The 14,536-nt window shown below is 44.3% G+C and overlaps 1 protein-coding gene and 1 long non-coding RNA gene across 13 annotated transcripts in view; one reads left to right on the top strand and one right to left on the bottom strand.

The window, feature by feature from the left end:
- TBC1D31 (TBC1 domain family member 31) overlaps positions 1-6,049 on the top strand; it is a 78,999-nt gene extending 72,950 nt beyond the window's left edge. For 10 of the 11 annotated variants that reach the window (XM_043880441.1, XM_043880446.1, XM_043880440.1 and 7 more), the window contains 2 exons: positions 3,651-3,746; positions 5,701-6,049. In XM_043880441.1, the coding sequence (XP_043736376.1) occupies positions 3,651-3,746; positions 5,701-5,834 (230 nt within the window). In that variant the 3' untranslated portion in view covers positions 5,835-6,049. The remainder of the gene's footprint in view (positions 1-3,650; positions 3,747-5,700) is intronic. The other variant, XM_043880437.1, reaches the window with a different exon arrangement.
- LOC122679608 lies at positions 2,155-14,199 on the bottom strand. 2 transcript variants are annotated; one of them, XR_006336454.1, is made up of 4 exons: positions 13,907-14,199; positions 10,812-11,056; positions 6,291-6,399; positions 2,155-2,287 (listed from the first exon to the last, which is right to left on the bottom strand). It is a non-coding gene; the product is annotated as an uncharacterized LOC122679608 (long non-coding RNA). The 2 variants fall into 2 exon arrangements; XR_006336455.1 differs by lacking the exon at positions 10,812-11,056.
- Positions 14,200-14,536: the final 337 nt, after the last annotated feature.

Here is a 14,536-nt window from a genome sequence, read left to right as displayed (position 1 = left end):
CAAGGATGGTTCGAGAGAGTGACAGGGACCTTCAATGCCAGGCTGAGCAGTTGGGCTTCATCCTGTTTACCAGCCTGGCAGACAGCAGAGTGACCTGTGGAATACCGAGAACAGGGCTTCCCTCCCAGGCAAGGAATGCAGTTATGGAAAGGAAGGAAATTTAGTTTGTTCCTTTTTGTTCCTTTTGAATTTTGCGTGGTACATGCAGTACCACCTCAGAACAAGATCATTTTAAATAATAAGAATCACCTTTGGGGCTTTAAAATAAATACCTTAAGTGAAGGAAATAAGCAAGCTACAGTACAAGAAGTATAGAAAAAAGAACTTTCACCTTTTACCTTTCTGTTATAATTAGCAAGTGACCAGCAATTTTTTAGGTGCATTACAAATTGTTTTTTTATTTATTTATTTTCAAATTGTTTTTTTAAAAAATACATATTCACAGACTTCCCTGGTGACTCAGTGGTAAAGAATCCCCCTGCCAACACAGGAGATGCAGGTTTGATCCCTGGACCAGAAAGATCCCACGTGCCGTGGAGCAGCTAAGCCCGTGTGCCATTACTACTGAGGCTGCGCTTTAGAGCCCGGGAACCCAGCCCCTGAGCCCACACGCCCTGGAGCCCGCGCTCCGCAACGAGAGGCCGTGCGCCAGGCACCGCAACTAGAGAAGGGCCCACGCAGCAGCTAAAACCCAGCCAGCCAAAACAATTTTTTTTTTAATACATATTCAAAAAAAAATACATGTTCAGGGCCTCACCAATGGTGATTTAATTTCATAGATCTAAGGTAGAAACTGGAAAGCTAGATTTTTGTTTTAAAGTTTTACAGGTGAATCTGCTCAGCATTGTTTGAAATATTGCTATAAGCAAAGGAGGGAACCATTGGCCCCTCCGTGTTTATAACCCAGCCCTTTGGAAGGATGAATTAAGCAGCTGTGGGCAGGATGAGCTGGGGAGGACAGATGAGGGACAAGGAGCTGTGCGAACTCAGACTTGGCAGGATCTGATACGTGAGTCATCTCTGCAGTAGTAGCTGCCCAGCCTCTGCCAGGAGACTAACAGCTGTGAGCTCATTACCCTATTCCATTTTCTACCATTATTTTATTTAAAAGTTGTTCCTTCCTTATATATATAGTTGAATCTGCTCTTCTTTTTGTAAATCTTCTGATTAAAAACTGTTCTCTGGTCATTGAAGTGAAAGTCACTCAGTCGTGTCCGACTCTTTTCGACCCCACAGACTATAGAGTCAGTGGAATTCTCCAGGCCAGAATACTGGAGTGGGTAGCCTTTCCCTTCTCCAGGGGATCTTCGCAACCCAGGGATCAAACCCAGGTCTCCTGCATTGCAGGCGGATTCTTTACCAGCTGAGCCACAAGGGAAGCCCATTCTCTGGTCAGAATGGCCATCAAAAAAAGTCTCTTAAAAAATACTGGAGAGGGTGTGGAGAAAAGGGAACCTTCTTACATAACTGATGGAAAGGTAAATTGGTGCAACCACTATGGAGAACAGTGTGGAGGTACCTTTAAAAAACTGAAAATAGAATTACCATATGGTCTAGCAGTTCCAGTCCTGGGCACATATCCAGAAAAGACAGAAATTCAAATTCAAAGACACATGCACCCCATTGTTCATTGCAGCACTATTCACGATAGCCAAGACACAGAAGCAAACTTAAATGTCCATTGACAGATAATGGGTAAAGAAGATGTGGTACATGTATACAATGGAATACTACTCAGCCTTGAAAAAGGATGACACCATTTGCTGCAATATGGATGGACACAGAGATTATCATGCCATGTGAAATATGCCAGAGAAAGTCAAATATATCAGTCACATGTGGAATCTAAAAAAATGATACAAATGAACTTATTTACAAACAGACTCACAGAAAACAAACTTACAGTTAGCAAAGGGGGAAGCAGGGGGAGAAGGATAAATTAGTGTGGGATTAACAGATACACACAATATTGTACATGAAATAAGGACCTACCATATGACACAGGGGACTGTATTCAGTATCTTGTAATAACCCAGAATATAGACGACTATGAAAAAGAATACACAACTGAATCACTCTGCTGTACACTTGAGACTAATACAGTGTAAATCAACTACAGTTAAACTCTTCTGGAGAATGCACTTACTACTTCTGCTACATGATAGCCCTTCAATTACTTGAAGATAACTCATATTCTATTCCCTGACACCAGTTCAAATTAGTCATTTGGTAATCCATTGTCTTGGGCTTCCACATGTCCCAGGTGGCTCAGTGGTGAAGAATTCGCCTGCAATGCAGAAGACAGGAGTTAGATCCCTGGGTTGGGAAGATCCCCTAGAGAAGGAAATGGCAACCTGCTCCAGTTGGGGTTGCAAAGAGTCGACACGACTTAGCATGCACACACATGATCGTAAAGACTCATTGAGCTAAAACTATGAGTTGAAACCATTAGCTGAAGTTCTTGAGCCCAGGTAAAGGCAGCATCATCTTGCTGAGTCTGTGTGACCCGAGCATTCTGGGTCCGACTTGTGGAGGCTTGGACCCTAGTGACGGGAATAGAAAGGAAGGGGTGTCCTAAGCGACGTTAGGATGAAAAAAATAAAGACCCTGATATCTTATTGGATGTAAAGCTGTAGGAGTTAGGAGACAGCAAAAACAAAACTAAAGGATGAGGATAAAAAAAACAGGAGGCGCTGGTTAGATGTGGGATGCTGCCATGCTTCCCAGTCCTAAGAAGCCCGGGTGAAACTTGCCCGTCGCTGCGTCTGGTCTGCTGTGGCCTGTGATCAGGTCCCCTTGGGTAAAGCCGACAGTGATCAGCTCCCAGTTGTCCTCAAGAAAGGCTTGCTAACCACGTTTCATAGTCTCTCCCAGCAATTGTTTGGGATCTCTGACCTAGCACCTGTATTTTTCAGTTGTCTGTTGGTTTTTTGTTTTCGCTAAAGGTTGCAGGGAGCCGGCCTGACTGCTCAGGCCCCTTCTTGGCCCTGAGAGAGATCAAAAGGTCCCTCTCTGTCCCGCCACCCCTGATTTGTTAAAGTGCAAATTGGCCTTTCTCACCCCCCTCAAGGAAATCGCTGCAGCCACCATTTGCCCATTTTCCTGACTCTGATAAGATTATCGGGCTCCTGTGAATGGCTTATGTCTAGGTAGTCTTTACCTGATTGTAAGACGCTGGTGCCATGCTCTGCTGGAGTTAAGATAAAACTCCTAAAACTAGTATCTGCAGTTCTGCACGTATGCAAGTCTTTGATCTAAAATTTGGTGAATCCTGTTAGTATATATATGTATGTTACCCCTCAATAAAGTCGTCGGAATCAGTCACAAGCTGACTCCGTCCCTCTCAACCCCATCTTTCCTAGTCTTTTATTTCTCAGGTGCTCTGGTGATTGCGTCCTCGACCTGTTCATCTAGCCGGCAGGCCCGGCAAAAGGTGGTTTTTTTTTTTTAAGTACTTTACTTTCAGTTCAGCTTTTAACTCTCAGTAACTGCACTTTGCTTGCCTTTTGAATGGTGACAGCATTCTTCCCAAAGCAGAAAAGTAAGGGACTTTTTATCCTTGGCAATTTTAATTTACTAGGGACCATTTGGAATTAATCAAGGCTTTCTATACACTCCACTCTTTCATTTTTTTCCCACTTTTATAACAGTAGTACCCAAGTGCCGAGATGAACAGGTCGCCTCAGGCTGTCTGCCTAGAACCTCACAATTAAATGACATTTCTGAAATGGAGTCCTTGACACAGAGTAAGTCAATGAACAAGAAAGATGTCTCCTATCATGTTAGATTTAGCAATGTTTAAGCAATAGTGGGGGTTTGGGGGTTCCCAGGTGGCTCAGTGGTAAAGAATCCTGCTGCCAACCCAGGAGACATGGGTTCAATCCCTGGGTCAGGTAGATCCCCTGGAGAAGGAAATAGCAACCCACTCCAGTATTCCTGCCTGGAGAATCCCATGGACAGAGGAGCCTGGCAGGTTACAGTCCATTGGGGTCGCAAAGAGTCAGACACGACTCAGCGACTAAACAATAACAAGGCAAGATTGTGGCTTAGATTATCTTTACAGCACATTGAGACCAGTTTCCCAGGGTACTGACCATGGAAATCCTAAAGTGGAAGCAGCAAGATTCTCAAGTTTCCAGCTGGGGAAAAACTGGGTCAGACCAAACCCCAAGGAAGGAAAGTTTGCCAGATATCATTAATGCAACTCTGTTTCTTCAGCACCAGCACTGCTGCCCAAAACATAGCTGGAGGCGCTGATAGAAGTCTCTCACTGACTAAATTAATGGTATTCATAACTATTTTTTTACATCCTTGTGAAAAGAAAATCTCAGGATTAGTTCTCAAAGCTGTTCCATGTTTGAATTTTCTCGACTCTTCTGGGCGGAGCTGCCTCCAGCAACCATTGGAAACATGAGTCTGCTATGCACTCCGAGATGCACTGCGGGGCCAGCTTGCTCAGAACCGCTCAGGGCAAAGGGCTCTGTGCTGATGAGTTGCCTTTGATCCCTTGACTTGATTCACTGGAGCTTTTTGTTTATTTCTGGAAGGGATGGGATGGAATGGAAACAAACATCTTACAGAAATGCAGTCAAAGCGTTAGCCCATAAAGCAGCTAACAGTTTCCCCAGTAAAGGACTTGATTTGTTTTTAAAAGGAGGGGAGAGGACAGGAAACTCAGACTCTTCAACCAACTTCTTCAGTAAAACTGTCATATAAATGAAGCAGAACTTCACAAGGTCCTTTGAGTTATTTTAGGAGAACAGATTTTTATAGGATGTCCCCAGAAGACCAGCTTTATAAAAAATATACCTAACAACAAGTCATGAGTTCCAGTAGGGTATAAAATACATTCACTAACATACATACTCATGTGCATCTCTAAACACTGTGTCAGGATATGAAATTAACCAAAAGTCATGCATAAGGCAGATGAAAGTATAGAAGATTCTCAACTGTTCTCTACTCCAACACATCAGAATTTTTAACTAGATATTCTAAACTTCAAAATCGAGTTGACATTCGGCAAGTTTCTTACTTGGCAACAAAATGAAAAAGCATAAATGTTTTAGTCCTTGGGGGAAAACAGTTTTCAGAAATTGAAGCTCTTTGGGTATGTAACTAAGTTTCAGAGAAGTATGTTTTTAAGTTGCTTCTTTATTGAATTCCAGGATTTACTACCCCTCTAAATCAACATGAAAGGGCTGTTACACTTAGACACATTGTAATGTTCTAAGCTTGATTCTGGACTTGCCTTGTGTTGGTCATTGTAAAAAGTACTTGATTTATATATTGAATCATTAGAAAGTGGTCATGGTGTATATTTCACTATTAATTTTGGCACCCTGGAATTTTCTCATTACAATAAACACCATGGTGAAGAAACTTACTATTGTAAAAAACTCAGATTCTCTCTTAGACAAGCTTTCCTCCTGATATAAAAGTTAATCTATATTCCCAAATGAAAAAAAAAAAAAAAAAAAAGATAACCAAAAGCAAATAACTTCTCTAATAGCATTCATTCAATCCACCAAATATTTGACTTGTAAATGGAACTTCATAGAACCGGGTAATACCTTAGGCTTTTCCATGTAAGAAATTTGGTTTAGAATATTCATTTCATTATTGGTCTTTGCAACATATTTATCTTTAAACGCTATACCATTGCTCAAACTATTGTTAATTTTAAATTTTGTTTTCAAGTTTCATTAAACCAGAGAAAAATGCATTGGGACGCCATGGAACAGGATCTCATGGAGAGAGTGAGGAACCTCCGCCAGAGACTCGCCACCCAGGCTCAGAACAGGTGTCAAACGCCTCACCTTTTGGCCACATAGGAGGCTGGTCACCTTGAGACAGTCAGAGAGCAAGATACTTATTTTGCAATCAGTGCTGCTGATTTTCAGATTATTTATTTTAAATGCCTATAAAGATCAACCTTTTGTACGAAAAATGTGTGTATAAAAATTATGTGTTCTTAATTCTGGTGCTTTGGGACTTGTAAATGGCTTATTATACTTTTCACAATAAAAAAATATTTGAAGCTTTTAAAGCTTTGTATGAGGCCCTTTCAGGTTGCAGGGACCAGCATGAACCTCAGGGGCTTAAGTTGATGAGGTTTTATTTTAAGGATAAATGGAGAAATAAAGAACAGGACAGCATCTCAACAGCTGTGCACCCAGGACCTGAACTCAGCAGCAGCTCCAGAGCACGAGCAGTGAGGAAGGCCCGCCCCGCCGCCCCTCCGTCCCCAGAAGCTGGGCGCCCCTCACCGGTGACCCCACCGCACTCACCGCCCCCGGCCGCTGTCTCTGCGCTCCGCAGGGCACCGACTCAGCTCCGCAGCACGGCTGCTCCCGGCTTCATCATCTTGGCTGGCAGATTAGTTCCCTGAACCCATTTCTGAAAGGAGCATAGAAATAGCACACGGTCAGGTTCCTGGTATAGTGCTTAACATACAGCGCACCGTACAGAAGAGTTTTTTTTTTTTTTGCACAAAGTATAACCTTATGATAAACCAAATGCTCTCTTTTGTCCAAAGTCCTCAGATAATATCCCATCACTGTGCAAGGCACTGGATTCCCAGGAGCACCTTGTCAGCCTCATTATCTTTCTGTCTGTTTTCAAGTAGGTGCAAACGTGCCCTCATGGTCCAGGCTGGTGTGTGTGACAACAAAATCACAGGACATAAAATATTTTGGGTGTGATGGGAACTTTAGGTGAGGACTCTCTACCTCGCCAACAGCATTCGACTTCTAAATACTGTGATTCTGCCAACTAGAATTAGCTGGTTATTGCGTTTCTGACCTCTACTTCAAGTCCTCTTTTACTAGAATTTACATCCACTCACTGATTTTGCAAACTACACATAGTCCTCTTTTATAATATTTTAAACTTCTTCAAAAAGTTTCTGTTCATCCAGTGAAGGTGAGTTATACATTCAATCACATAAAGTTAATACATTCCTGCTTCCGGTTTTCTCTAAGCCTACGATTCTCCCAATAATAATCTTGATAAAGTCACTGGCTTAGCAGAGTTCAGATACTTGGCTGAGTCTCTTCAGTCGTGTGGGTTTGGTTGTCATTTCAAAGGTTATCACATTTAATGAAGTAAATTTTTGATTATCTCTTCCTGTCTCTTGACAGTCTATCCTCAACCTGACCCTAGTTCCTTCATAATATAAATTCTCTGGGAATTGAATGAAGACTGAGCTTGGCTAAAATTCTTCCACACTGGCTACATTCACAAAGCTTTTCTCCAGTACTCCTCTGAGTTAGCTGGAGAAAAGCAGTTCCTAAAGACCTTTTCATATCACATTCACAGGGTTTCTTTCTGGTTGGAGAAATGCAGGCCTTCAGCTAAATTCCTCTCCATGTCGACTCCACTTAAAGAGTCCAGCATGGGTTCAACGGTGACGAATACGTTATTGACTTGGTTAAATACCTTTTCACATCTATTGCATTCACATGGCTTCTCTCTGGTATGAATTCTCTGATGTTGAGCAAGATTTGAACATTTGCCAAGGCCTTTCCACAGTGACTCCACTTTGACCATTAACAGTAGTAATAACTATGAAGACTGGCAAAGGCTTAACTTAATAATGTGGGTGCGCTTAACATTCTTAATGATTCATCTCAGATCAGCGTTAAGTCCAATCAGGAGATAAACCAGATCATTTGAACAGAAGTCTAAACTGATACTATATAAATGCCAAAGGAAGGACTTCCCTGGTAGTCCAGCAGCTAAGACTCTGAGCATCTAATGCAAGGGGCCCCGGTTTGATTCCTGGTTGGGGAATTAGATTCCATGTGCCACAACTAAGAGTTTGCATGCCCCAACTGAAAGATAGCACACGTGGTAACGAAGATCCTGAGTATGGCAACTATTAATAAGAGCCAGCGCAGCCAAATATATTTTTTTAAATACTCAAGGGTACCTAGGGCTGAGAAAGTGCCCAAAGAAGGGCAAGCTCAGAAAGAGACCCCTCTCTCCCCAAGGCTCAGGTTCAGACACACGACAGCAGAAGGGTTGGTGGGCCGCCCAGCCCAGAGCTGGCCCATGTGCCCACCCAGGCAACAGAGTAAGTCTCTGGGGTGCAGGTGCTCCAAGGCTGCGGAGTGAACGCTCATGGGGAGTCAGGACCCTGAGTGCTGTCAGCGGTGTGTGGCCTGGCCAGCAATGGCCATGTTGGGAAGGGGAGGGTCCAGTAAGACAGGCTGGGACCCAGACCCTGTGCTGCGGTGCTTGCCCCTGGACAAACGTCTCCATCAACAAAATAGAAAGAAGCTGTAAGGGACTCAAAATAACTGTGTGCAAGCACATTTGGGGGCTCCCCAGGTGGCGCTAGTGGTAAAGAACCCACCTGCCAATGTAGGAGACGTAAGAGATGTGGGTTCGATCCCTAAGTTGGGAAGATCCCCTGGAGGAGGGCATGGCAACCCACTCCAGTGTTCTTGCCTGGAGAATCCCATGGACAGAGGAGCCTGGGGGGTGGGAGGGGGCGGTGGCTACAGTCCATAGGGTCGTACAGAGTCAGACAACTGCAGTGACAGCACAACATCCCTTTACGCTTCTGGCAATGTAGGAAATGGTGCACGCTTAAGAGTTTTAATACTGTTGACTCAGTGAATTCTTTTTGACATTTATTCAGGATTTTCAGACTGTATAGGAAGGAAAGCAAAGAGCTGGATATGACTGAAGCGACTTAGCACACATGCACAGCTGGGACAAATTATGGACAAGATACAAAAAGACCAGCAAAACCCAACTGCCCCTTCTGAGAGCTGAGAGCAAAAATTGGGTGTCAGGAGACAAAGCAGGGTACGGCACGTGTCCCCTAAGCACAGCACTGCCAGACGGGCAGGCAAACCACCTCAGCCACCCTTGTGGCCTGACCCCTGGACCCACCCCTACCCTCACCCCGTGAAAGGAATAAGCTCACCACCCATCTCAGGGAGCACGCGAGGGACCCTGTTTTTACCCCCTCCTGCTGCAGCAGGGGTCCCAGTAAAGCCTGGCCGGAAGTTCTTGTCTGTCCTCATCAATTTCTATTGACAAAGGAAGGCCAAGGGCCCCTGCTGGGGACAATGGGGAACCACCCGCTGGGGAACCCACAAACCAAGGCTGGAGACCAGTCGCTAAGGGCAGGCCAGGGTGCTGCTTCTGGCACCAGAACGGAACATGCCAAGGAAGACTACAGCAAAGCAGTCATCAGGCTGGGCTGTGAAGTCCCTAAGAGACTGTGGGCTCCGGGCACACGGCTGGACAAGGCAGCACTGGGTGTCCCCACACACTGCACCTGCGCAGGACCACAAAGCAGAAAACCAGAATAAAGCAAGCAGCACCTCTTGAGCTAGAAAGAGAAGCCCCATTCCTTCCGCAGTGTCCTCCAGCGCCCTCTACTGGCAGCCTACCACCGTGCACACAGGAGACGCGCAGAAAGGGTCCCATCCACGGTTGCAGGGCGCGCACTGAAGAGGGCATTTGGAGCTCACAGACCATGAATGGATCACGGGCACTCTCGTCCAACTGAAAGCATCTCTAACAGCTTACCTGGTTGCTTGACAGAATAATGGCTTCAGTGTTGGCCTCCTTAACCACTCGGAGATGCCAGAATTTCCCTAGTGTGATGTAGATGAAGCTACAGAAAGGCACCAACAGAGGAGTGGATCTATCACACACGAACTTCACTTTCCTCCCAGCTTCCTGCTCAGCCCTAAAGACACTTCCTTCTTAAGACACTGCGTGAAGGGAGTACCTGAAAATTTGGAAAACTCTGTGACAAGAGATGCCTGTTGGACCTTCCTAGTAGTCCCGTGGTTAAGAATCCACCTGCCAATGCATGGGACACAGGTTTGATCCCTGGTCCAGGAAGGCCCCACATGCCTCAGGGCAACTAAGCCCCATACCACAACTACTGAAGCCACCACAATAAGAAGCCAGAGCCCACGGCAATGAAGAGTAGCCCCCACTAGCTGCAACTAGAAAATGCCCATGCACAGCAACGAAGACCCAGTGAGCCAAAAATAACAATAATTTTTTTAAAAAGATGCCTACTAATATGCTTCCTAATTTCACTGGGGATGATGGGATGGATTCATGAAGCAGAGGCCAAGTGATAGCAGCTTAACTGCCAAGTGCTAATCGCTCAATTGTGTCTAACTCTTTGGGACCCCATGGACTATAGCCCACCAGGCTCCTCTGTCTATAGAATTCTCCAGGCCAGAATACTGGAGTGGGTAGCCATTCCCTTTTCCAGGGGATCTTCCCAACCCAGGGATCAAACCGGGGTCTCCCACACTGCAACAGATTCTTTGCTGTCTGAGCCACCAAGATCACCATTTATAGCTGCAGGCAGCAGAGAAGAAGTATTAAGTGATTCTTGGCTATCAGAGATTATGTTTTCCCCAAGAATGAAACAGATAAGAAGCCTACTAAATATTGCTTGATATATCTAACAGGAAATCTTAAGATCTGGTGGCCCCAAACCAGATTTGAGTCATTGTTACTGAACCAAAATCGGGTCCACCACTCACCTGCATGCAGTAAAGTCAATCTATCCACACAAGGTTGTGGTGAAGGAAAGCACAGTGCTTATTGCAAGGCACCAGGCAAGGAGTCTAGGCAGCTAATGTTCTAAAGGCCTGAACTCCCCCCGTAGCTTTCAGGGAACGGTTTTAAATACGGGGTGAGGGAGAGGGTTGTGGGATATATGATCAGCTTACCCCACAACCCTGTTACCAATCAGGACATTCTTCTGATTGGTTGGTGGTGAGGTAATCAGGAGTAACCTCAACCTTCTGGTTCCAACCTACCTGGGTTTTTTGTGCTTGTGGGCAGCATACAGTTAACTCTTCCACCTGCTGGGGCTTTCAGCATCTGCTGAACAGCTCAAAAACTTTGACTCATTGTTATCTATGGCCTCTGATGGGGAGCTAAAGGTCGTTGCATTTGTCTAATGGACCCACGATTTGTCTTGCTTGACTGTTTTCCTTTAATTCTGTGTTTTCTCACTTCTCCAATTAAATTCACTCTTTGAACTGGGGGAGGTAAAGTTTTTCTACAAATAAGAAGAAAGCAGAGAAAATGATTCTTTTATTTATTTATTATTTTTTTTTTTTTACTTGTCTTATAAACACAAGTTTTTTACTTGGTTTTTTTTTTTGGGGGGGTGGGTTTAGTTGGAGGCTAATTACTTCACAACATTTCAGTGGGTTTTGTCATACATTGATATGAATCAGCCATAGATTTACATGTATTCCCCATCCCGATCCCCCCTCCCACCTCCCTCTCCATCTGATTCCTCTGGGTCTTCCCAGTGCACCAGGCCAGAGCACTTGTCTCATGCATCCCACCTGGGCTGGTGATCTGTTTCACCATAGATAATATACATGCTGTTCTTTCGAAACATCCCACCCTCACCTTCTCCCACAGAGTTCAAAAGTCTGTTCTGTACTTCTGTGTCTCTTTTTTGCATATAGGGTTATCATTACCATCTTTCTAAATTCCATATATATGTGTTAGTATGCTGTAATGTTCTTTATCTTTCTGGCTTACTTCACTCTGTATAATGGACTCCAGTTTCATCCATCTCATTAGAACTGATTCAAATGAATTCTTTTTTTAACGGCTGAGTAATATTCCATGGTGTATATGTACCACAGCTTCCTTATCCATTCATCTGCTGATGGGCATCTAGGTTGCTGAAAATGATTCTTTTAAAATGACAAAAAAAAAAAAAAAGGAAGAAGAAGCAAGCAGAGGACATGGAAAGTCCATCTCAGGAAGGCGCCATGGAGTCCTGCTAGATTACATCACCACAATGGAGAGCCTTGCCTGTCCCCCATTTTCCAAACCTGAACTCATCACTGGACTTCCCTAGTGGCTCAGATGATAAAGAATCTGCCTGCAATGCAAGTTCAATACCTAGGTTGGGAAGATCCCCTGGAGAAGGGAATGACAACCCACTCCAGTATTCTTGCCTGGAGAATTCCATAGACAGAGGAGCCTGGTGGGCTACACAGTCCAAGGGGTCACACAAAGTCAAATATGACTGAGTGACTAACACACACAGACTCATCCCCAGATTCAAAATCTCTTGTTTTTCTGTTTTTTAAAGTGAAGAATAGTTGATTTACAATATCATGCTAGTTTCAGGCATACTGTAGTTTCAAGCATAGAGAATCCTCTCTATAAAGAAGGATTGTGATCTTTCCAACTAAACAAATCTGACAAACGCAGCTGGTAAGTCATCTGCATTTAGCTCCCTATGTGAGATAATGGCAATGAAAATTGCCCTGCCCAGGGAACGGCTCTTGGCCCAAATTGGATGCCCTGTTGGGTCTTAGATGATGACACCAAGCCAAGTTCCTGTGCCCCAGACACTAACACAGGCTTTTCTAATTGAGTCCTAGAAGAAGGGGAAGTCCTGAGCCCCAGAGCCCTAGGGTCAGGAATTGAGTCTGGACAGGCATGGAAGGTGATGGAAGGGTTGGATTGCTGTTATTTAGTCATTAAGTCATATCTGACTCTTTGCGATCCCAGGGACTATAGCCCACCAGGCTCCTCTGTCCATGGGATTTTCCAGGCAAGAATACTGGAGTGGGTTGCCATTTCCTTCTCCAGGGGATCTTCCTGACTCAGGGACCGAACCCATGGCTCCTGCATTGTCAGGTGGGTTATTTACCGCTGAGCCACCAGCAGGGGTAGATATATTGGCATAAAGGCCAGAGTGGCTAGGACAGCTAGCTCACCTGGAGGAGTTAAAGTCTGAAGCAATGTATCCTCACTCTCTTTTTCATTCCCTTCCTTTTCTTACTTCCGCTGATGTAATAGCACAAATGCTTGCACCTAAAAGATTTCATCATTCTTCCCTGCTTCTTCACAAAATAGCTATAGAGTCCTTCAAAAGCCACCATAGAACCATAAATAGCAATTGCTTACCTAAGGGATGCCTTTTTGCTTTGGCATCAGTCAAATTACAATGCAATTGAAAAGAAACATGGTTACTGCTGTGACATACAGTATAAGATAATTACTAAAATTATGTCTGATATCATTTACTAGCACACACCAGAACTGTAGGAGTTCCATATAATTTCTAAGATGTGTATGTTATTAAATAATAATTGTTTACCCATACAATACAAAGTAAGAAGTTTTACCACCACTTATCTGACAATGCTTCCCGAGTGATTTAACACACCAAATAAGCCTAATAAGTTTAATAATCCTCTCTCCGAGATGGAGACACATAATTTTAGGAGTTCCAGGGATACTTCGGAAAACCTCAAAGTTAGATAGTGGCTGAATGAACTTCATTTAGATTTTGATCTTTGGAAAGTCTGTCCAAATATCAAAAACATTCCATGCTCCCAATGCATGGGGCCTGGATTCAATCCCTGGTCAGGGAACTAGAGCCCGCTTGTTGCAACTAAGAGTTTGAATGCTACAACTAAGGATCCCACGTGCAGCAAGAAGATCAAAGATCCTGCGTGCTGTAAGACCGGGACCAGCCAAACAAACACATTAAAGAATCCAAGACAGGTACTTCCCCTGGTTATCCAATGGCTAAGACTCTGAGCTCCTAATGCAGAGGGCTGGGGTTCGATCCCTGGTCAGCAACTACAGATCCTGAGTGCCCCAACTGAGACCCCACTTAGCAAAATTAAAAAAAAAAAAAAAAAAAAAAAAGGAATTAAAGACAAGCAAAACACAAACTGCATACATAAAGGCTAGCATCCAAAGAAACAAATGAACTGGTTCACAAATTAGGCAGAAGTCCAATTCTTTCCTCTCTCCAACAGGGTATCCCACTCAAAGACAAGACAAATTGGCTTATTCCAGAGAAAAAGCCCCCAAAGGAGAAGAAATAAAGTTCCCAACTGTACACACCCTCAGAGAGACTTACCTTACTGTTTGGAGCCTGTCTGCTCCCAAATATTGATTCCTTGCTCCAACTACCCAGCGCTGGAACAACCAATGAGGCTTTGGGGAGTTTTGAAGGAAGAGCCTCAGGGCAAGTGGTCTTGCCAGCTGCTAGGGCCTTACCCGCAAAATCCCCAACTGCCAGCTCGCCATGAGTGGCAAGGCAAGGCAGGCCAATAAATGGAGAGAGGAGTTGCTAGGACAAGGAATAGCGGCTTTATTCAGAAAGCCACCAAACCAAGAAGATGGTGGACTCCAAAGATCCACCTTACCTGAGCTAGAATTCAGGCTTCTTTTATACTAAAAGGGGAGGGCGTGAAGCCAAACATTTCCGGTTCAGGTTAGCCTTCAGAAGAGGCTGTGCTCATTTCTTCTGCCTACTCTCCTGCACAGGTGGGCCTGGTCAGGAGACTTCTTGTGAGCTAAACAAAGGTATTTCAGCTTAATGCTCATTACCTTGGAGGCAGGGTTCCCAGAGATGGGCCAGTGTGTATAATTTAAGCTTATAGGCAACATCCTTGAGGTGATTAACTTGCAATAGGGTACACGGGTTCTGCCCTATTACATCAGATCTTAATTTGCTATTTGACCTGTTTAGAATGACTGAATTATC

The sequence above is a fragment of the Cervus elaphus genome, chromosome 21, assembly GCF_910594005.1.
Source record: "Cervus elaphus chromosome 21, mCerEla1.1, whole genome shotgun sequence".
Taxonomy (NCBI): domain Eukaryota; kingdom Metazoa; phylum Chordata; class Mammalia; order Artiodactyla; family Cervidae; genus Cervus; species Cervus elaphus.
The sequence above is the reverse complement of the archived record's forward strand: the minus strand, read 5'-3'. Positions and strand labels throughout refer to the sequence as shown.